Consider the following 24,668-nt stretch of genomic DNA (forward strand, 5'->3'; position numbering starts at 1 on the left):
ATAAGAATATTAAACAAAAAACAAAACAAAAACCACTTCGCTCCTCCGTCTTCCCCACCCCTCCATCACCTCTTCATTCATCTCAGTAGCCCTGGGATGAGATCATCTCAGTAGCCCTGTGTATCATCCCCTATTTCCTTTGTGTCCAAACAGCTTTACTTGCAAATGTTCGTTGTATAATGTGGCAGGTTCAAGGCCTCTGGCTTCTGGTATACCGATAATTCTAGACCCTCACTGAATTGCCTCAGTTATCCTTCTGTTGCCCCAGTCATGGAGATCCTGCAGCTATGATTCCCCAGGACCAGTCCCTTCATGGGCTGCAGCAGGACGTAGAGAGGATAGATGTTGGAGAGTGCCAACACCAAGTCCTGGATGTGTGTCCGGATGGTAGCTGAGCTGCTCAGTTGGGTGTTGGGACCACTGCCCTCTGAGGGGCAGAGCCAGCTCTCTCTTCCATGGTGGGGAGCCAGACCAGCTCAGCATGGCCCTAGTATATCAAGACATTGTTCAACACTTGGTTTGCATGAGCCCTGAAGGCAACATGGACAATAGACATCAACAGATCCTAGCTGCCCAGCTGCATCAGGACCATGACATAGTCACCAGCAGCAGCTTGAGCCTACTTGTCTCCATGGCCCTGGATGGCACCTCAGGCCTCACAGATCCAAATGTTATCCCTGAGCTCCAAATTGGCCCTGGGTGTTGGCCCAGACCCTGGGCAGCTGCACAAGCCCTCAGTGGTAACAGGAGCCGAGCCATGGACATCAATACAGATGCTGGCTGTGGGAGGACTACGGACACAGACACAACCTGGCTGCAGCGTGGGCCCTGATGTCACTATGGCCCCAGGTGGCAGTCCAGACCCGGGCATCTGAACAGCCTTTGTGCTAACAGGAGCCATGGACATCATCCCATGCCCTGTCTGCAATAGAGGCCCAGGCCCAGACATGGCCCTCCGCTGCAGCTCAGGCCCAGACACTTCCATGGCCCTGGGTGGCAGCACTGGTCACTCAGATCAGCATGGCCCTGCAGCAGCACGTCCCTCGGACCCCAACAGGGTCAAATGGTGGCCCAGAACCCCAGCATCCTTGCGGCCTTTGGTGGTAACACAGACCCTGGCTGCAGAGGGGCCACAGACCCATGTCTAGGCCTGGATGTCACCATGGCCCAGGGTGGCAAGCAGGCCTCCTACATTAGCCTGTTCCTCACCCCCTTCACCTCTTCAGATCTGCCTCTCCCTACAGGACATGAACCATTCTGCCCCCCCTCCCACACCTCACCATATATTGGCTCACCATAATGGTTTGTCTTCCCCGCTCCAGGGCAAGCGACCCCGGTGAGTGGTACCTACTGATTTTCTTTCATCTGAATTTAGCATCCCTACTCCGTTTTCTAGCCTGACTCCCCTTAGAGGAGGAATATAGATGCTCAGACTTCAGACACATAGGTCCCTATCTACCAAAGAATAACCCTGAATTAGTTTTTCTCCTTTTGCAGCTTGGAGAGCTAAGTCTTTATGCGAATGACAAAGTAACCCACCGTTATCAAAACCCATGGTAAGTACATGGGGATGTATTTTAAATGGGTAATGGGATTCTTTCCTAAGTTAGGGACGGCTTATTTTCCCAGTCTCGAAAATCACGTTATCATTGTATTTTTATTACTTCATGTAGATTTGTGTGACAGAAAAAAAACCCCACAAATTTGTATTTCTAATGAACAACATAAATTTTACTTTCTGCCAGCCTAGTTAGGGGAAGAGACAAAGCAAAGTAACATAGTAAAGAATGTGCTAGATTACAGAGAGGGAAAGAGATGCCAGTCTGTACGTATGCTTTCTGTCGGAAAACACAGACCTGTAGTTGAAAAGACCTTAGTTCATGCTGTTGGCCTAGAAACCACAATAATATGTAGCCTTGGTTAATAAGCATAATTTTACTAAAGTCACATAATGGCTTGAATTCATGTTGCCTTAAAGTAGCCGCTAACAAAAATTAAACATGTGTAGCTCCAGGTGTGTTAAATTACGGGGAAAGAGTAAAGATACTGGGCTCTTGTCTAAACGAGCACAATCCAGATGCCCGAAGAAAAGGCCACACTAGAGATATAATAGTGTCATCTCTATGGATTTATGGGGGAAGGGTTTCTCCAGCTTTCATTCTTGAAGGATATAGTTATTGGCACGTACAAAAACAGGTTTTGTCTCTTCTATTAACGTAAAATATATAGCATAGAAAGAGAATTCAAGCCCTCTTGTCAAAAGACTATTGGACGGCAGCTGGAAAGAGAGTTTCATAGTTATGAGTACTTCCGGCTCTTGTAGAGGACCTGGGTTTGGTTCCCAGCACCAACACGGTGGCTCACAACCATCTGTAGCACTGGTTCCAGAAGACTTGATGCCCTGTTCTGATCTCTGGGCACCAAGCATGAACACGAGTCTCATACGTACATGCAGGCAAAGCACTCGTGAACAGAAAATAGAATCAAATCAATACTTTAGAAAGTCGATCAGGTGCTGTCCAGAAGATCTTCCTGTACAACATCTGTGACTGGCTGGGCACAGCTGCTGCTCCCATGTCAAGCCCCATAGGAAGAGTCACACCGCAGTGCATGAAAAGCACGTGTCCTATGTGAGAAATTCCTCTAAAGAGCATTGCTTTGTCCACCGTTTCTCCGCAAAGGAAACTAGCAGAGAGAGGCTATCGGACACCGAGGACGCCTTTAACAACTCCTGGTGAGGAAGGTGTGACTGTACTAACAGAAACGCCTTCTTAGCCTCTGAGAAACACTGCAGCTGCGAACAATATTCCTAGAGAGGAAAGGCTACCTTTATTTCTAGGGACGATTCCGTGCATAGCACCAAGTCATAAGGATGCAAACTGTTTATGAAAGAAAAAAGCCTTGTCCTAAGAGGATTGTGAAAGAAGTTGGGAAAGCGAGCATAAATGGAAGAAGGAAAAGACAAAGCTCAGTCTGCCTGTGTGTCCATTACTATGACAAAGACCTGAGAGACAGTCACCTGTCATCCTGGCTCAGAATTGTAAAGGCTCGGGTAATGATCAGTTAGAGTTGTTGATTGAGGCAAAGCTGTATATCATGGTGGAAGTCTCATGGTAGAGCAAAGTCATCTCTCCATAAAAGAGAGAAGAAAGAGCCAATGTCCCAAGATCCACTTTAGGGCATACACCCAATGGCCAGAAGACCTTTTAGGAGGTTCTAGGTATTATCTTTTTTTCTTCCTTTCCCATTCTCTTTCTTCTTACCTCTTTTTCTCTTTCTTCCTTCTCTTCCTCCTCCTTCTTCTTCATTTTTGGGACCAAAGTCCGGGGTATTCACCATGACCTCCTTTTATACCACGTTATCATTGTATTTTTATTGCTTCATGTAGATTTGTAGGAGCCAGGGGGGTCAGGGACATCACATGAACCCCACAGGAATGGTTAGCCTGCTACATGGGAACTCAGAGAGTCTGAGCCAACAACCAGGGAGCCTGCATGGACTGACCTAGGCCCTCTGCAGATATGTGACAATTGTGTAACTTGGTCTATTTGAGCAACCCCTGGCAATGGGAGCAGGGGCTGTCCCTGGTGCTACCGTTTAGGAAAAGTACATCCAACTAGAATCCATGCCTGGATCCCAGGAAGTCCCAGGCGAGTGGGAAGGCAGGGGATAGACTTGCTGGAAACATGTGGACCTGTCTGGAGCATTTGAATTTTAATCTGCAAACAGCGTGAGCTCACTGGGAGGGTTAAGTCGGCAGGAACGTGATCTGTATCCTCTTGCTAAGGTCACTCTTAGAAAGGTGGAATGCTGTGTGGGAAATGGGTGGGAAGTGACAGGAACAGTCGTGACAAGATCAGCTAGGAGACATTTCACTTGTACAGACCCATCTTGGGTTCCAGACAAGGCAAAATTAAGTGTGGTTAGAAAGAGCTGGGACTCAGCTGAGCTTTTCAAGAAGGTAGACTGTGGATAATGAAGAGAAGAGCCAGTGAGCACATACATACCTTAATTCCATAAAGCATAGTTCATGGTACCAGAAGGCTCCTGGTAAAGAAGCTGAATCACCAAAATAATATTTCAGTCTACGTTGGCTGATCCCACGGATTTACGCTGGTATCTGGGCTTGGGTGTTTAAAATAAAAATCTTCCTTACTGTCTATGTTGTGCAACCAGAACTAAGAACCCCAAGATTAGACAGAGGGAAGAAAGTCTGAGCCTTGGTAGCAGGGTTTCTCACACAAGGGCCAACTACATGGAAGACACTGATGCAAGCCAGGGAGCCTTCCAGCAGGTACTTGAGACCATGGAGGGGGGAACAGTGAGCCAGGAATCCAAGAGAGAGCAAGGAGAGCACAGCCGAGGCACCCTTGCAGCCACCAGGGCAGCGGCGGTGTGGGTAGTGGCATGGTTTGGATCAGTGTCACGGCACTGCATGCTTGCCCATTGGCATCATGGAGACAAGAGTCTGCTCTGCTTCCGAGATGGGCTCTGTTTCGTTGCATGTTCGCCCTCCCTGTTAGACATAGAAGCATTTCTGTTTTTTGCTACTTCCCGTACACTTAACTGTAGAAGGAGCTGCGGGCTGCGTTCCTGCCACCCAGCTCCCAGCCGCCTGGCTAGCTTATGCCCCGAAATAATTACACAGAAACTGTATTCTTTTAAACACTGCTTGGCCCATTAGTTATAGCCTCTTAATGGCTAATTCTCACATCTTGCCTAACCCATATTTAGTAATCTGTGTAGCACCAGTCTTACCCCACCCACCTATGTTGGTGAGTTACAAATCAAAATAAAAGAGTAGGGCATGAAAATGGATGGGAAGGAGATGTTTGGGGGTCTTGAGGAAGCGCAAGAGGGATCAGACTACACTGTGTGCATGTATGAAATTGTCATGTGACATGGGTAGGCTATTCCTCAGGAATAGATGAAAGCAATCAGTACAAAGATTAGATGCAGTATAAAAAAAAAATCACAATATGTGGCTAGCAGAGCTGATTCCCCAAAAGGTATAACAAAAAACTTCAAGATATGAAAGAGAAATGAGGAAAACATATAGACATTAAAGTTTCTAATACTTGATGAATCAAAGGTCCAGAAAGAGACCAGGGGAAACAGGAATGAGAAAAACAGTAATTCAAGAAAATGTCCCACAAGGGGATGAAATGACTTCCAGATTCAAAGCATTCATCAAATGTTACTAAAAACGAACGCATGGCACTGAGGTGTCACTGAGAAACTTCGAGAGGGTGAGGAGAATTCAGGAAGCAACAGAGGAGAGCAGGTATGTCCAGGAGACCAAGAGACATTAGCAGCACCTTAGCCGCCCCATCTGCTGCAGTGTGGCCCCCAGAAGTAGACAAGACCTGCCACGTAGAATTCCATGTTCAGCCAGCGAGCACGTGAGGAGAGAAAAAAAATGGGTATTTTCAAAATCGTAAAACTAAAGGCTGTACCATCAAGTATTTCTCTCAGAAAGTGAGGGGACAGTATTATATAGCCAACAAGAGACACAAGGACAAAGAAAGGACACAAGTTGGGAGACAAGGTACCAACAAGGGGCAGCCGAAGTGTTTACTCAGATGCAAATGAAAAGAGCCTGGAATGCAGCCAGCCCAGGACCTGGAGAAGCATCCATGCAGACAGTGCAGGCAAAGTGGGGTCCTGCAGACAAGGGGCTCATAGCTGCTTTGGGGGTAAGAATGCTGGAAATAGTAGAGAAAGGAGGGGGTGTTTTAGTGTGATTTATAGGCATTCTGTTAAATTATTATTTAATTATTTAAATTCCTTTGTAAAAATATGATTAAAAGGACCATTTAAGTGCATGTACAAATATTGTACTTGACAAAAATAATAATCAGTATAGGGAAAAGAGCCATAGAACTGTATTCATTGGAACTCCTAAGTTGAAGAAAATTTCCAGCTCAAACAAACCACGACTTTTGGTGCCAAGGAAACATTCTCAGGCCTGAAGAAGGAAGGCTGTCTGTGTCTTCAGACAGGTGTACGGTATTCCTTATTTAGCATTAGCTGGGTGCCATTAGGACAGCGCCTGTTATTCCGAAGAAACCCTGCCAAAACCAGTTGTGAAGCTAGCAGACTTGATGACAGCCACTATTTAAAAGCGTATTGGGAGATAAATATGCGCTTGTTTCGTGGAGTTATTTTCTTCAAAACATCCATGAATTTTGGCAGCTTTCTATTTTTAATATTTTTAAGACTGTCAGTGTCTGGAGCATCGAAGAGATTTTCAGAAACAAAGCAGCAAAATTCTGCCATTTCTTTCTTATACAACACCTTATTTCCTTTTTCCTTTAAAAGTGTTTCTACTTCTGAGAATTACATACATGTATGCAATGAAATGTGATCCTACTGACTCTGAATTTTCACCCTCCAGCTCTTCCTATAGCCTCGCCAACACATCCCTTCTCAACGGGGCTGCCCATATGCGCATGGGTGTGGGACCATCCAGGGCAGCATGGGAAACCTACTAGGGGGAGCACCCTCAAAAAGGAATGACTTTTCCCTCCCCCAGCAGCTGCCCTCCCATAGCTCCTCAGTGAGGGGTGGGGCCTGGAGCTCATCCACCCATCAGGGCTGGGATTTCGGCTGGCTTTCCTGTGTGTAAGTAACCACAGCTGCTGTGAGCTCCTGATTGCTAATCACAGAAGACAGCACCCAACCCTTTCCTACCCTGCGGCTGGTCCATTCTTCCCAGCTCCTTTTCTGTGATGTACCCCGAGCCCGGGTGGTGGTGGAGGGGTTAATAATGTAGGATATAGATGTCCCTTTCAGGGCTGAGCTCTGGGTCTCTTTCTCTTAGCACTGTGGCCAGCTTTGCATCTCCTTGACTGTTGTCCCCTGCTAAGAGGCTTCACTGAACAGTGGGCATCAATGCAGATATCTAGAAAGCCCTTTGACAGCATGCTAATTTCCTAAAATAAGTTAGGCAGTTGTTTTGAGAAACCATTATCCATTCTTATGCTGTCTCTTTGGGTCTCTCCTAAAACCTTTCTCCCTGTTCTTCTGCGCCCCCTTCTCCCATTCTTGCTTCTGTCCAGGGAAGTGCTGGGGAAAGATTTCCCTGGAAGCTTATCTGGTAGAAGGCCCATCCCAGTCTCCTGTGGACAGGAGTCCTTGTTGGTGTGGATTATACATTCAAAAATTGGCCAAGGGGCCAAGGAGAGACGGATCAGTGAGAAAAGGTGCTTGCAACCAACCCTCAGGCGTTGGCTTCAATTTCTGGGACCCACAGAGCGGAAGGAGAGAACTGTCTCCCCATGTTGCTGTTCTTTGATCTCCACACATGAGCTGGGTCATGTATTTTCACACACATACCTTACACACACGCATACACATACATACACACACATACACGCACACTTAAATGCAATAACAATTTTAAAAAAGAAAGTTTAGAGTAAAAAAAAAAAAAGCCAAGTGCTAAGTATGGCACCAGGCACTTGCTAGGCCCAGGGACTCAGGAGACAGCCATAGCTTCCACCATCCCTTATTTCACAGGGCAGGATCAGTGGATACGTAACTGATGATTTAATTACAATCCCAGGGCAGGCCGTGAGAAACCAGTGCAGGACGGATGTGTGTGTTTGCTGAATGAACGAATGTCCTCATCATCACTAGAGCAAAAGGACAAGATGCACTGGCTTTGAAGGGCTACCCGTGAGAAATACAGGCAGATAACTAAGGAAGAAGGCGATGTCACTCTAAAAACTTATGAGCCTATTAGTGCTCGCTTAAATGAGGAAAATCCAGTTCATTTCAGAACATGGTCTTTCTCTGCCAATTCCTGGTTGCGCAGACAGTGGGAGTTAAACCTGTCTGTTGTAGATGCTAAGAAAGAGGGACTGTCTGTTCCCTGGCCTGCCCTCTACCTCCTGCCGTATCCCAGACACAAGAACTGCTGCAGTCAGGCATTGCACGACTGTTCAGGGAGCAGATGCAGGACCTTACAAAGTGGTCCATGGCGATCAAAGCAAAAAGCGCAATCTACAGATAAGCAGCTGCGCTGAAGTGTTAGTCCCAGCCAAACAGATTAGGACAGAAAAGAGCTCAGAGCAAGCAAAAGGAAAAAGGAAAAAAGGAAGGTTTGGTGTGGGTGGATCCCAGTTTCTGTCGCTGCTATAAGTACTGACCAAAAGCAACTTGGGGAAGGAAAAGGAGTAATTTGGCTTACACTCACTATCTGTGAGGCAGCTGGCAGTAGGAACAGTATCTATCCTTCATGTATGAGCTAGCTAGTTGGAACCCATTCCCTATGGTGGGATGCCATGCTCAGCCTTTTTTTTTTTTTTTTTTTGTTTTTCGAGACAGGGTTTCTCTGTAGCTTTGGTGCCTGTCCTGGAACTAGCTCTTGTAGACCAGGCTGACCTCAAACTCCCAGAGATCCGCCTACCTCTGCCTCCCGAGTGCTGGGATTAAAGGCGTGCGCCACCACCGCCTGGCTCATGCTCAGCCTTAATGTGGGGGTGGTGGGAGCTTGGTCTTGCCCTAATTTAATGTGCTTTTAATAATTCTTAAGAGAACAGTGCAACAGTAAAAGTCTCAAGACTCTGCCCTGTCAGGGAATGATGCGAGAGAATTGGCAGTCTGGAGAAATGAGGGGTCTTGAGAATCCAAGGCAAGTCTGAGATAGCTACTAAAGAGTGTGTGACCAGCCAGAGGCCCACAGTTCTGTCTTCTCCAAAGGACTGCTGGAGGCCAGAGACCAGAGGCTGGAGGGAGGCTGGATGAGGGCAGAGGCTAGAGGCCAGAGACCAGAGGCTGGAGGCTGGAGGGAGGCTGGAGAGCAGAGGCCAGAAGCCAGAGGCACTGTGTTCACATGAACAAGGTTTTCCACTTGCTCTAAGAAAAGATAAGCTACCTTGATGGAGAGCCCATGAAAACCTGAACCGGGAGCCATAGGGTATAATCTTTTAGTAAACATAATATTACAGTTACTCCTCGTAGCACATAGCCCACAAAGCTCCAGCTGGCCTAAACAGTGAACAGCTTTCAAAGCGAGATTAATAAAACATATACACAAATGTTTACAGAGTCTGAGGAGGCGAAAGTGAGACTGTAGAATTATGGTGAGGGTTTGTATGCCACTCAGCACCTTGTCTGTAGATGCCGGCTCTTGTGCATGCAAGATTCTCAACAGCATCCTGTCTGCGACCACTAGCATCCAGATTCAGTTTCGTCCCGCATCTCTTGTGTTTTTTTTTATTCTATCCCAAGTACGAACACACAGAGAACTAAGGGATCTGTGCCTTGAAGAGCTTACCTAGCAGGGGACCGGTTAGGGGCAGGGGAGCAGACGCAGACGAAATAACTCTACAGTCGATGAACAGCGTGCAGCAATAGGTATATGTGAAGCAACCGGTATTTGTGCGCAGATAGTGTACTTGGTGCTGGTTCAGATAGTAACAACCTAACAGTTCAGTATCAGCTACAACAGGACTTTGAAAGACAGTGGAAGCTCACATCGGAAAGTTTAACTTTGGGCAGGAACCAGTGAGTCTAGACACAGCTGCCAGAATTGAAGGACAGGTAGGGTCAGCTTGGGAGCAGCTGGATTTAAAGTCCAAAGGGCTGCTATTTATATGGGCAATTTGCATGTTCAGACAAACTCCCTTTGAGCACAATTATCATGTATTTGACAATAAAACCAGGACGTCTCTAGTCTCAGAGGCAGCCCGCGAAGCCGGCAGGGTTGATGTAGGATGCCATGACTTGTTTTCTGTCTCGCAGCCCAAAGGCTAACTCATTAAAATTCAAGGATGGATTACATGGTGGGTGGCAGAACAAATGTCTTCTTCACCCAGCAGAGCTGAGGCCTTGGAGACATTTCTCCCAGAAGCTAAGTTGCTCTTTGCAGCTGTTCGGTAAGACTCTGCCGAGGTGGTGCCTCCCCCTCAGTCCCACCTCAACACATATGGTCATGACAACATCAAGAACAAAAACAGGAAGTCCGCATGGCTCGCGGCCATGGTTAGATCATTCCTTATACCAAAATAAGTCATTTTAAACATATTTTTTTTTAAACCTAAGGTATTTCCAGTTCATGGTTTAACCCAAGGACAAGAACTATTCCAAGGGATTGCTTTTTCAGTGCTGGGGATCAACCCAAGGCCTTGCGTGCTCTAAGTAAGCGCTCCCCATCCCTCCAAGGGATTTTCAGCACTACAAGGGCACTGGGACATCTGGACATCTGGACTGGACTTACAGATGGTTTTATCATCTCTACTGGGTTGTACTATTAGAACAAAAAGAGCATCACAAAGCTCGCTGGAAATCATGGTATTTTTACTCTGATCCTGTTGTGGATATATCACGGGTTAGGGCCGATGAACAACCATATGAGATTCTCATTCGAGCATTCCTGTTTTGAAAGAGTACCAGGATTCTTGGAGGAGGGGGGACATTACAGTTGGGAAAAGAGATGAAAATCCCTGAATTTTATTGAAACATTACTCATCATATATGCATAGGACAGTGTGCACTCACGCATGCACACACACTACTACTACTACGTGGATTGTGTATGCGTATATTCCCCCCACATTCTCTTCACTATAGAGACCTAGACATAGGGGGCCAATTCAGCAGCTGTGAGCTCCCTTGGAACTCAGACATTTTCAGTTTGTTTGCTTGTTTGTTTGTGGAACTGGATGCACTAAGTAGCTTAAGCTAGCCTTGAACTCACTTTCGTTCCCCTAGTTGGTCTCAGACTTGATAAACTCTCGCCTCAATTTCGCGAGCGCTGAGATAACAAGCAGTCACCCTCCACCGGGATTAGTACATAGATCCTTTAAATATCTTTGCACCAAAAAGAATCGGTGCATTCTGGAGAAGCGGCTAACTACGACTCTGGAGAAGGAAACAAAAAAAGATGATCCTGAAGCATCTCAACAGGCCATGCAGCAAGACCTGACAGACAGCAAGAAAGCTGTCCAAACCCACTGTAGAGCTAGTGAGGTGGCGCCGCAAGTAAGGGTGACAGCCGTGTAAGCATCACTACCCGAGTGTGCGCTCCACGCCTGCCTAAAGATGGAAGGAGAGACCAGGTTTCACAAGGTAGCCCCATGACCTCTGAAAATGTACACCTACATCTAGTTAAAAAAAAAAAAAAGCAACAAAAACTCTCAAGTCCCAAGGGAATGGAGGAGACATACTTGGAGAGATTTTTATGGACCAGGGATAGAGCAGTTGCCTAGCAACCAGGAGGCTTTGGGTTCCATCCCTAACAGCATAACAAATAAATGAAACAGTATAGAGGCTCCGTTGGAGCACTCCAATGAGCCAACTTTTAAAACGGTAAATAAGGGGAAATAAGTATGAGTTCCACTTCTGCAATAAAAGCACACCACTATCTAACCGCACAGAAATGCCAGGTGACTTTTCAAAAGGAAACCTAAAGCATCCAGCCATCACCTTGCAAAGCCTAAAAGGCTTCTGCATGTAAGCACTGGTGCTCAGAGGCTGCTGGGATCATGGCAAGCGGGGTCCTCGGTATGTGCCTTGTGAAGGGAGTCCTTCTCTGGATTTCTTTTAGTGACTCTGAGGGGGCTCATACACTATCACTGAACTCCTCCCCGCTCTCCTTTCCAGATTTATACAGTAAAGAGATTACTTTAGTACATTAGAATATGACTGTCTATGGAGGTAGACATTCAATTCAAATGTCATTGAGAGTACTAACCCCACCCTATTAGTTGGACTTTAAAATTTTATTCCCCCTCCTCTCCTGTGCGCTCTCTCTCTCTCTCTCTCTCTCTCTCTCTCTCTCTCTCTCTCTCTCTCTCTCTCTGTGTGTGTGTGTGTGTCTTCCTCTCCACCCCCAGTCTCTCCCCTCCTCTCTCTCTCTCTCTCTCTCTCTCTCTCTCTCTCTCTCTCTCTCTCTCTGTGTGTGTGTGTGTGTCTTCCTCTCCACCCTCAGTCTCTCCCCTCCACTCTCTGTGTGTGTGTCTTCCTCTCCACCCCCAGCCTCTCCCCTCCTCTCTTTCTTTCTCTCTCTCTCTCTCTCTCTCTCTCTCTCTCTCTCTCTCTCTCTCTCTCTCTCTCTGTGTGTGTGTGTGTGTGTGTGTGTGTGTGTGTCTTCCTCTCCACCCCCAGTCTCTCCCCTCCACTCTCTCTCCCCTTAGGGGACGGGCAGAGGTTGAAGACAGACAGCCTTTGATGAAACATGAACTAACTGTTTTGTGTGTGGACTGCTTGTTCATTTCCCTGCCACCCAGACCTGAATAATCACACAGAAACTATGAAATTCCAACACTTATTGATCTATTAACTCAGACTTCTTTTTTTAATTTAAATTTTATTTATTTTTTGTATTTCTTTATTATATATACAACTTCTGCCTCCATGCATGCCAGAAAGAGGGCACCAGACCTCATTACAGATGGCTGTGAGCCACCATGTGGTTGTTGGGAATTGAACTCAGGACCTCCGGAAGTGTAGCCAGTGCTCTTAACCTCTGAGCCATCTCTCCAGCCCTAACACAGACTTCTTATTAACTAATGTTTACATCCTAAATTAATCCATAATTCTTGTCTGTGTTAGCCAATTGGCTTGGTACCTTTTATCAGTGAAGCATTCTCATCTGGCTTCCTCTGAGTCTGGCTGGCAACTACAGACTGAGCCTTTCCTCTCCCCAGAATTCTCCTAGTCTGGTTGCCCTGCCTATGCATCCTGCCTGGCTACTGGCCAATCAGCCCTTTATTAAACCAATGTGAGTGACAAGTCTTTACAGAGTGCAAGAGCATTATCCCACAGCAATGAACCACAACCACCATCAGTAAAGCACCGTGACTCTAAGGGTACAATAATGCCATGAATACCTTGGTGGTAGCCATCATCTCTCTAATTGGTTTTATGGCCCATGCAACAAGAGGAAAACTATGCCTGGTATTGGAAATCTAGCAAACTACAGGGCACTAATGAAGGTATGATACTGAAGAAGAATCTACAGCTGCCACTTTACCAAACTCTTTACTAAGGTAGCAGAATCCCTAACTAGAATGTAAATTGATGTGGGATTTCCCTCTGTATGCTGTGATTACCACTGGTTAATAAAGGAACTGCTTTGGGCCTATAGCAGGGAGGTGATGGGGGAGTGTCATATATCAATCTGTTGATTTCATTGGTTAAGCAATAAAGAAACTGCTAGGCCCATTTGATAGGCCCACCCTTAGGCTAGAAGAGGCTAGATAGGAATGGGCCAAAGCAGTGTTTAAATGAATACAGTGTCCGTGTAATTATTTCGGGGCATAAGCTAGCCGGGCAGACGGCTGGGGTGTTGGGGACGGAGCCCCGCAGCTTCATATTACTACAGGGAGGAGTCAGAGAGAAGCCATGTAGCCCCGCTGGAGCCAGATGGAACTTTACTGGGTAAGCCACAGCCACGTGGCAATACACAGATTACTAGAAATGGGTTAGATTCAAATGTAAGAGTTAGCCAATAAGAAGCTAGAGCTAATGGGAAGTTGTCAAATGGCCTCGGAAAAGAGTAGCAGAAGATGTGGTATGGACTTTTATAGGACAAATATCCCAGCTTCTTTTCTTTTTTTTAAGATTTATGTATTTTATGTGCATTGATGTTTTGCCTGTGTGTATGTCTATGTGGGGGTGTCGGATCCTCTGGGACTGGAGTTACAGACAGTTGTGAGATTCCACGTGGGTGCTGGGAATTGAACCCAGGTCCTCTGGAAGAGCAGTCATTGCTTTTGACCACGGAGCCACCTCTCCAGCTCACAACCCAATTTCTTTCATGAAAGATAAATTAGGCATTAATAAAAAGCTCCCGAGATCATCACTCAAAGAGGTGTGAGACTAATTTGGACTTCTTGACAGTTCAAAAGTTAGGAGACAGCTAGACTTTTGGATGGTGATTATTTGGTGCATATTGTTAAGGAGGGGGTGTGTATAAAGTATATGATGTCATGTATTTTCTATCAGTGAGATAGCATGTCCTGGAGGGGACTGGTAATGAAGAGAGAGGGGAAATGAGAGAGCTTGTCAGTCGATGCTTGCGGGGTTGAAGGATGGGAACTGGGCTACTGTCATTTTGTCCATTGTGCGCACTTCTGTTTCATAAAGAAGTAAAACAAAGTGCACTGCCTTCCACCGCAGTTAACGCGGGCACAGATCTCCTATCTGCAGAGAGGAACATTCTCCAAACCAACACCAAGAAGCTACAACAAACATGCTTTTCCTTTCTTCCCCTGCCACTCACAAAGAAGCAAGAGACGGCCAGGAAATACTAGCATAAACAGAGGAAGCCTGGGCTGCTGAAGCTGGCAGAAGCCTTGGATATCCTATGTGCCAATGTTAGGAGTGCCACAGCATTCCTAATAGGGGACCCCAGACAACCTAGCATGGTGAATTTTATTAGGTATTTGGATACCTGTTCTGAGGCCACATGCATGAAAATTCTTGATGCGATGGTCACTTCCTGTAAGTCACTTTAAGATACTGAATGAAAAGCAATCAGTGCCTCTGTGTGTCTCTACGTCGCAAGTGAGTTCTTGGCAATGGTCGTTTCTGCAGCATGTTGTTGTTCTGCGCCAGAGGACTGGTTGGAGGAGATTGCATAGCTTGCGTAGGGGAAGCCCAGCTGGAGTCCAGAAGGGCGACCAGCAATGTGCTGGTGACATCATTACTCACATTCTGGAGCTCGGGGAAGGAAGCCAACCTGGGAAATTAATGAAGACGTGTTCACGCAGGGCATAGAGACGATTCTTGTTTCAGTGCTTTATTTCAGTCTAGTGGAAGAATGTTTAACAAGCCTTTAAAGTAAAGTGGTCATGCTTCCTGGGAAATAAAAGCAATCAATCAAACTCAAATGATCACAACCCTAGATTTGACGCTTACACGCTCAGGATTGAACAATCTCTTCAAGGAAGCAGAGTCCAAGAGAGTGGGTGCTTTGTTCTGAGAGGGAAAATGAAATCTGTACATCCACATCCACTGCCTCTTTCTGTTAAGAGATGCAGTCTAGTCATTTGGATGTTTGCTGTAGTCAGATGGGCAACTTGGGAAACCCTCTTGTGCTTGTTTGAGGGAACAATTTGATTTTGATATTTTCAACAGGATAGATTTTGTGCTACATGGGATTACACAATTTTGTTTATATTTAAATAATCTCTGCTCTACCTGCCTCTTCAAGATGATTTCTGCAAGCCGTTTCATAAATCTGTCTTTTGAACTATTAATGATATGAAAACCGCAGACTTTTTTTTTTAATGTGGGATGGAGAAAACTTCTAAGAAAGAACAAAGAGCCGAGGTGAGAAGATGGCTCAGGAAACAACATGCTTGCTCAGCAAACAGGAGAGCTAAACTGAGTGCAGATCCACGCACGAGCCGGATGTGGCAGTGAGACACGTAACCACAGCACAGGGGAGGGGAGGGGAGAGAGGCCATCAGAGGGTCAGACATGGCAGGATCCCCAGGGCTCGCTAGCAAGCTAGTGTCTGAGTTCAGAGACCCTGACTAAACACAATTAAGGTGGAGAACAACTGAGGGAAACACTCCACACCGATCTCCGGTCTCCACGCAACATGTGTACACACGTGAACATGTACATGCATAATAACATAAGCACAGATCCTCCATGCTTCATAGGAATGACCATATTGAAAGGTTAACATTCACATAATCTCTTAGTGCCCATTTCACTTGCTTCTAGGTACAGAAGAAAAACATGCTTATTCCTATCCCTGTGTGTATTTTTGTCTACACGACAGGGACATCTGGATGTATGCTCATACTGTCAAATCTGGCTAAGGCATTTACCATTTAATGACAGAAACAAGACATTGCTGACATTGAGGGAAACAGCAACAATAAAACAAAACCTGAAGGAATAGCTTGCCAAGAAAGCAGGTCCTCACACCCAAGGGTCACAGTATAGATGCATGCCACCCTTTGCAGAAGCTACAGATACATGAGGGAACAGCTTCTGGGGCCTTGGGGCTACCAACTGTCTCATCTTGTCTTAATTTTTGATTCAGTATTACTTTTTGGCCTTATATTAACTCCAAGATAGACCCTCAGTTTTTCTGCCATCCCGAAGCCCAATCATAAAAACAAGTACAGCACATGCCTTCCAGAGAACTCTGTAAGTCACTCAGGATTTTGCCTATTAAGCACAACTTAGCAGGGTGGGTAGTAGAGCTGGAACTATTACTCATCAGTTAAAAGCATTTGCTGCACCTACAGAGGACCTGGTCCAGGTCCCAGCACCCATATGGATGCCCTCACAATCATCTTTAACTCCAGCTCCTGACAACCTCTTCTGGCTCCTTGTGTCCATGGCATGCACATGGTACATAGACACACATTTAGGTAAAACATGCACACACATAGGAAGAGGAAGGAGGAGGGAGAAGGAGACGCTTCTTGGGACTGGAGAGATGGCTCAGTGGTTAAGAGCATTTGCTGTTCTTGCAAAGGACCAGCGTTCAGTTTGAATCATGTCATGAAGTCCACAATTGCCCATAACTCTAGCTGCAGTACCCTCTTCTGGCTTCCATGGGCAACACTAGTCACATGCACATAGTCACAGACACACATAGACACCTAAATAAAAATAAAACAAATTACCTTTAAAAGGAGGATAGCTTCTTTCTATAAGCCCTTTTCTCTTCCCACCAGGATAACCCCTTTGCATTTAAAAGTTTCCCTACTAGTAACTGTCAAATATGTATATTCTTTTGGTCTGGTTATCTATATATGTGTGTGTAAAATACATATATATATATACGCATATATACATATATGTATACACACACATACATATGCCGTTCATGTTTTTAGATGATGTCTATGATAGGCCACTGATCAAGGGTCAAATAAGTGTTCTCCAAAAGATGAAATGTTTAGGGAGTCTGGTACAGCATAATCATAAGTGATTTCAGGGTGGTGAGTGAAGATGGAGAGTCAACTAAAATAAAAAGGTCGGACTCAACTGTCTTACACTATGGCTGGCACTTATTTGGAACATTCTAGAGTCCTGCTTCATCCTTCAAAGCCCCCGCTCCTGAGGGCTGAGTGGTGATGTCTGGCTGTATTCAAGCCCAGCCTGGTCTCTGGTGCTGGATGAATAGCATCCACACTAAGGGCAGGGAGGATCTTCTCGAGCAGCCAGCACCTCTGAAATCTTACCCCATCTGTTGCTGGTCATCACGGCAACCCCCCATCTCTGCCCCATCCTCCTATGCAGGAGGCTAGGTTGAAAGAGGTAAAGAGATGAAGGAACGTATCTTAAAGCTCTCCCTGAGGGGATGGTAAGTGTGGGCTGTACCATAGATGCTAAAAGATCTGAAGAAATAAAGGTTTCCCTCTAAGTGTTCCAAGCAGAGAACAGAGGGAAAGGCCTGTTTCTGCATGCATATCCCACAACCTCCCATCTGCCAGCTGGGTTTTTTATTACCTCCAGAAGCAGAAAGTGGAAGCATTCATGATTCCTGAGGAAGCAACCACTGAAGGAGTCAACAACCCAAGAAAACAGGTCCTTAGGTTCCTCAGCAGAAGCTAGGAGTTCATGCACACATAAGTACATCATTTCACGGTGGTGTGGAGAACGCAAAGCCCCGAAGGGGAGTGTCTCTATTTGAAACTCAAGCGAGTAACTTACAGCGCTATGCTCAGGTGGGAGGCTGACTCACTGGAACTTCAAACAGCCACGTTGTAAATTTAACCTCAGAACCCAAAAGACAGCCTTTTAAGAATTTAGTAGAAGTATTTTTAGGTCGCCAGACAGAACTCACAAGATGTGGGTCGGGGCAGCAGACAGAAGAGAACGGGTGACTTCAGGCACCGTGGGTGCTGGGCACTCTGCTCCAGAATAACCAGCTGTTTCAGTCATTTGACGAAAACATTCATTCAAGACAGCTATTTGACTAACATACCAAGGGGGTCACCGAAATGTTTGCTCATGAATCAGAGCAGCCACGGAGTCCACAGTGACCCCGGCTCACCCCAGGCGGCTAGACGCCTAGAGTAAGCTCAGCCCATCCTCAAGGCCCGTCTTCAACACCTGGAGTGTTTTCTTTGACAGAAGTGTCCCCATGAAAACCAAGTTTGTCCTGTCAGTTTTAGACGCCTACGTAAGCAAGAACCAGCCAGTCTTCCCTCAGCACGGAGGCCTGTTTTCTGTCCTCAGCCCATTTCTTGATATTCAGGCTGCTAGGAAAAAGTTGGTCATCGCTGAACTGGCAGTTACAGAGGAAAACCCAAACATGGTTGTGTGATAAAAATAATTTAAATAGCAAAAGAAACAGTCGATCTAAAATCAGTTCCAGTGTTTTCGTCAAACTCCTCCTGGAGCGCAGGTCAGCTGGCCTGGCGCCTGTAGAAGCAAACAGGAAGAAACTGTTGCGGTACCAGGTAGGGACTGACACCCAGGGGTGTCCTCTGACTGACACACCAATGACATGGCACATGCATGCTCACACACACACACACACACACCACACACACTTGAGCTAAAAGTGTGGCTCAGCAGTTAAGAGCACTTGGTGCTTTCGCAGAGGACCTGAGTTTGGCTCTCAGAACCCACAGGGCAGCTCACAACCATCTGTAACTCTTCTGGCTTCTACAGGTCTTGCATACACATCAGCACACCTCTAGATACCGAGGAGGACGGTGTTCAGGTCAGAAAGGCCTGAGTTCACCCCGGCCTCTCACTCGGCTGATCTTAAAGCACACGCAGAGGAAAGAAAGGCTGACTTTCATCGCAACCCGCCTGCCGGGACACAGCCACAGACCTCACCGCATCGGGCCAGAAGCCCCACCCATTCAGTGAGTTTCACAAACTCTGGCCATCAGAGGCTGACCCTGAACTAAGCGAGCAGAAACTTCAGGGGGCACAAACAGCACTTGAGATACAATCAGAGTCATCGCTGAACAACAGCATTGCCGCGGCCAAAAGCAGTAGATAGAGTAAGATGTTCTGGAAGCTCAGCAGAATCCATGATAAACAGACCCATAGCCATACACACCAGGTCAAAGCTGAATGGCAAACACAAAGACAGAATACAGAAAACATCTAAAGGATAGGGACACAATGCATAGAGACCCAAAGCTGCCTTCTCAGCAGAAACTGGAGATCAAGGCCAAGGAAAGGTGTGGGACTCTTCCTTCTGTGCTGCTCAGTAGGGAGGTCCCAGAGGCACCCCAAACTGCACAGGCCACAGGCCCAGTACTCTTGGTTGTCCACCAGAACTGGATGAGAAGATCCTATTTCTGAAGAGACTGTCATTTGGGTTACAGGACACCGAGAAGTCAAGTTGTAACTGGGTCGATGCTTCCTCCCTGCTGGCTAGGTTTCAAGTGCTGGAAGGCGCTAGGCAGGATGCTGGGGAGAAGAACAATAATCTACCCAGTTGTGGAACCTACAAGTTACACCACCAGCCTGCCAGGCAAGCTATACCACTGGCATTAAAGGGTGACGGTTACGGAGATAACCGTCTACTGGTTGGATTGAAGCCCACTCTACAGACCGATACTAAAAACCTGACCCAAAGACCATGGCTGGGAGATTTGCTTGCTAAAGTATCTGAAGCTGGACTTTACAGCCCTGCACTTTCTGGATGTCCAGGAAACCTTCTCAGCCATCACAGACCCAGCAAGCAGTCTCACTAGGTCTCGGCTTCCTTTTGCTTTGCAGCATCTTGCACACGGGATTGACTGGGCTCTAGGGGCAATGGGGAGCTGGGCGTGTTCAGGTCAGGCGTTCCTGTGGTGGGATCTTCGTGGTATGTCCAGCAGCTGGACATCTGCAGATGCAGAGTGGGGAAACAGGCAGGACCTTCTTGGTGAGGGGCACACAGGCCAGGTTTTCAGATCTCCTTGGCCCTGTGGCTGGAAGTTGCCTCGAACAGTGAGAAATGAACTAATGTGGCCCATGAGGACTGGCAGCTGTTTCTAGATCTTTTCCCATATGACCCAACTAACTTGTTCCTCTCGCAGGCAACCGAAGCCTTCAGTCTTGGACATGCAAGGAAGAAACAGTCGTGCTTTTCTTGCCTGGAATATGAGTGATTATGAAGATTCCCAACAGAGAGACTCCCAAAGGGCTATTCTCCTTAAACAGAGTAAATCGCCAAGGCCTTCCCTGCCCTCCAGGCTGCCCAAGCTGCCAAGGAAGGAAGAGAAGGTAAGCTGCCATTTTTCCTGATCCATCCTAGAAAAGTCACACTGTGGACTCGAGAGCCATTTGATTCTAATAGTTTCATAGTTCCCCTTCACTTATAAAACCAGATTGTAGTCTAGATTTCCTCTCTAAGTGTCCCGATGTGGAGAGCTGGGCATGAGTCTCACCGTGTAAGAAAACAGGAGGGTGTGTGGTCCCATTCCTGGCAGTGTTTATCCACCACATGGCTTGACCTGGAGAGGATGGTCAGGCCCCTAATTCCCACAAGCTGAGAAAACAGCCTGTAGGATGGAGGCAGACCTGTACCTCCCCCGAGAACCCTGCACATGCTCAGAACGTTTAGAACCAGCTCACGTTCCTGGCTCTCCCCTTAGGATCTGCAGCATCTTAGCAAGTTGAGGAATTTCCTTACATGCTTTTAAGAATAAATAAGATGGGGACGGCAGGTAACTTTCCTGGGAAATCTGGAGCGTGAACAATGAGGAGCAAGGATGTGCAACCGTCCATCCCATCGTTTTCAGAGGGCAGTCTCCTGCCTCGGCCTCCTGGACTATCCCACAGCACGGTGCATTTGTCATTGCTCAATGTTTAAGACGAGGTTTGACAAAGTTTCTATGATAGAAAGGAAAATAGAACAGCTCACACCCATTCAGACGCCTGTTTTGTACACGGGGTGCTGTCTGGCTTCCTTGAAGAGTCCTTGGAAGGTTCTAGCACAGAACTTACCCTGTGCCCAGAGAGCCCGCTCATCAGCCATCACCCTTTGAAGCTTTCTGCCAGGGAGCTGGATGCATCCTCTGGGAAGGTCCTGGCCTGGGGACACTGTGTGAAAAATGGGAGTTCAAGGGCTACCGTCCCAGGGGGGCTGACTTTTGGGCGGGCAGTGACTGAGGCAGTGACTGACATCTGTGTAATGGAGAGTTGGACCAGCTAGATTATCAAACTCATTTTAAGCATGGTCACACATTAGTTCCAAATGCCTCCTATCACCACTAAATCTAAACAAAAATTTTACATTTTGCATTAAAATTTTTTGCTTTCAAATGGTTTAAAATTTAGAGAAAATTTTGCAAGAACAGCAGAAAGCCCTTCTTTTATACTCTTCAGATCCATCAATTAATTTTAATTGCTTTGATGTATTTTCTCCTTCACTACGAATTTAAGTATATGTGTATAGACCCCGCCCCATGTACTATTTGAAAGCAATTGCAGGCCCAATGTCATTTTATTTCTAGACACTCCAGGGCCTATTTCCTAATAACAAAAATGTTCTCTCATATCACCATGGTTACTGTTATTTAGGTCTACAATTCACAATCAAATTTCACTGAGCCAAGACAGCATGCTGGGGTCACACATCACAATTAGTTACGTGCTAAGTTTCTCTCCATTTGCGTCTTCGTCTTCATCTTTTGTGGCACCCGTATCTTCCAAGGCTGTGGGCAAACTCAGGCTGCTTTCTCCAGGTGGGTTTGTCTGCTGTCTCTATGCAGGCGGATTCAGACTGTGTAGCATGCGTAGGGAACCCTGGCAAACAGCCTGCCAACAGATGTGGGTTGAACTCATCCCCGCTGAACACAAGCACATCCCTTCTTTAAAAGAAAATAAATACTGTATCGTTCAAAATAAGCTTCTCATCAGGCAGGCTTACGCTTTAAAACTTCAGGATACATTAGAAACTCGTTATCCTCATCTGTGTTTTTGGAGGATCTCAGAGTTGTGGACATTTGAGAAAACTCCCACCTTCTTCATGGTAACCCCTCTTCATGGACTTAACTCCAAGCAATTGTTCTTACATATTCAAAAGCCAATAATGAATACAACATGGGAAAAGCACCCACAGGGCACCGCCCACTCAGGCAGTGCTGAATGCTGGCAGTCATTACTGTTGTAGAGAGGTTGAGAGTGTGCCGAGTCTCCCAGGCTGGCCTCAAACTCACTACATAGTTGAGGATGACCTTGAACTCCTGATCCCTGTGCCTTCACCTCCAGAGTGATGGAATTACAGCTCGTGCATCCATTCCTTTCCCACTCTTACACTGTAAGAATCATAATTGTACCCAGAGCCACTGAGAAGTGAAGACTGTCCTTGCGGTGGTGTTCTACTTACCTTACCTGGAGGGAGGAGGAAATGGGATGTTTACTTGTGCTATAGGATGTATTTCTCTATTTATAAACTTGAGGGCTTAATGACATTATTTGTAAAAGGTACAATTTAGGGTGCTTAACAGTATGAAGTATTCTTGTACACATTTACATAGAATGCACTAGCAAATGTTTTTGGAATTCAATTGGGCAAATATGTTTCTCCAGTTAAATTCCTTTCTTTCCAAAAATTAGAAACATCTCTCAAGTTCTCTCTTCTCTTCCATTTGTAATTCTTCCATCTTGATTTTTTTTCTTCTCAATAGGTAGTGACCTAAATGTTGGAAAATTTTCAGGCACAGACCCCTTTGAACACCATTCATTTCTACTTCATTCTCAGCTTGCCAGTATCCTTGTGGTCTTCTAAATCCCAATGTACCAATGCCTAATGCATTCTTTTTTTTTTTAAAAAAAATTCTTTTACTTGATGCATTCTTTCTGTCACTCCCTCAATGCCTTTGAGCTCAAGATTAGATTCTCAAATGTTAATGTGCAACAAACCCCGTGGAGACTGAATTCAGATGCAGATTATGCATGGGTCAGCAGCAGGTCTGCAGCGGGTTGGCCATTCTGCATTTCTGTCCAGTTCCCGGGCAACATGCCTTGTGGATGATCTGGGGACCTTAACTACTAGGGTGCCAGAGGATTTGACCATGAATTGAATTTGGAGATAGAACAGAGGGAGTGGTGGGAGAAGGGGAGGGAGACTGGGAAGGCAAAGCTGGACTGTCTTCAGGAAGATGTAAGTGCTTCAATATGGCTGCATATTGGAGTGAAATGAAGCTGGGCTGTGTGGAGTGTGCTGTGTGGTCTCACCTACTCAGGAGGCTGATTAGGGAGAGTCATTGAGTCGGAGAAACTGGGCTCAGGTTTGGTGACACAGTGAGATCCTGTTTCTTAAAAGAAAGTGAGCCAGTGGAGGAGGCTTGGTAAACTGTTACTTAAAGGAGGAGTCTGAGGCAGGAACCTGCTTGGTTTATACTGAGTTCAGGGCCAGCTTGAGAAACTTGGTAAAACCCTGTTTCAAAATTAAAAAAACAAACGAGGCTGGGGATTTAGGTTAGCAGTGCCTAGCATGCCTGATGCCCTAGGTTCAATCCCCAGTAACAGAGTGTGTGCACCTGTACAAAGAGTACCTGCTGATGAGGCTGGGGAGGAAGCGGCTAACTCACGTGAGTCTCATAATGCTAAAGCCCTTGAGGTTTACTGGGCTGCTGCTGTTTTAAAAAGAGAGGGGCAGGATTAGCACTGTAGAAAGGTTTGGAAGTCAGCACCATGAGAACTGATGAGAACTCTTTGCCATGAAATGGAGAGTCCGGAGAGCTTCACCACCCAACTGAAAACAGGGAAGGACTGGAACAACCAGGGGGAGAAGTGGTGGCTTGAGACGGAATCAGACCAGCACACTCCAGGGACGGGGAAACAGGCTGTTAGCGGAATGAGGGGGGTATAGGTTGCACCCTCAGAGCTCAGTGTGAGAGGACTGGAGGAGCTGGGTAGCAGAGTGGAGTAGAATTTCACAGTATGGAGTTAATTGTGCTTTTTATGTTAAAGATATTCAAAAGTCTACTCTAAGCCAGGCCTGGTGATTCATGCTTGTAATCCAAGCACTTGGGAGGTCAGAGATAGGAGGGTAGTCACAAGTTCAATGCTAGTCTGGTCTACATAGCTAATTCCAGGCCAATAAGGGACCACACAGTAAGGTCATCAGGAAGAGAGAGTGGGGAAAGAGACTGAAGAGGCTACTTCCTATCAATCACAGCGGTATCTGGCTCCCTCCCAAGACCATTTGAATGGTAAGTACCACTGGGTTGAACTCTTCAGTACCTGGATCAATCATGGACCTATGTGCACATTTGGAGAGAAAGAGACAGTAGTGTTCATCATGAGGAACTGGTTTGTGTCATGGTAGGGTCTAGAAAATCCATAGTTTATACGGTTGGCTCTAGGGCTGGCTGGCAGGCTGGGGCCAGCAAAGACCAATGTGCAGTTGGATCTGGAGGTGATCTGGATGCTGACTCCTCTTCCCAGAGGTTGGAGAGAAGGTCTGCTCTTTCCAAGTCTAAGTCCTTCTATCTTCTGACTGAAATATGACTCTCATCTAAAAAAAAAAAAATACCCTTACAGCATGTCCTACACTGGTGTTTGACCAAGAATGGCCTTGCTAACTTGACACATGAACCTCGCCATCACGGCACCCATCTCACCCAGTTGTGAGGATTAAATGATATAAGAAAAATACATCAATCATCCAACAGAAGAGTCTAGGCAGGAGGAGACCATGGTGGAATTCAGACTGTGCTGTGCATATACAGCCTTTGTAGAGGGCTTATAAACAGAAGCTGGGACCTTCCTTCTTTATCCCA

The 24,668-nt window shown here is 46.3% G+C and overlaps 1 protein-coding gene across 1 annotated transcript in view; it reads left to right on the forward strand.

Moving 5' to 3' along the window:
* The window catches only part of Spmip2 (sperm microtubule inner protein 2), a 47,378-nt gene that overhangs the window by 20,389 nt on the left and 2,321 nt on the right, over positions 1-24,668 (forward strand). Inside the window, exons 3-4 of the mRNA XM_075950692.1 lie at positions 1,498-1,556; positions 19,974-20,160. Of these exons, the coding sequence (XP_075806807.1) occupies positions 1,498-1,556; positions 19,974-20,160 (246 nt within the window). The remainder of the gene's footprint in view (positions 1-1,497; positions 1,557-19,973; positions 20,161-24,668) is intronic.

This window comes from Microtus pennsylvanicus, chromosome 16 (assembly GCF_037038515.1).
Source record: "Microtus pennsylvanicus isolate mMicPen1 chromosome 16, mMicPen1.hap1, whole genome shotgun sequence".
In the NCBI taxonomy this organism is placed as follows: domain Eukaryota; kingdom Metazoa; phylum Chordata; class Mammalia; order Rodentia; family Cricetidae; genus Microtus; species Microtus pennsylvanicus.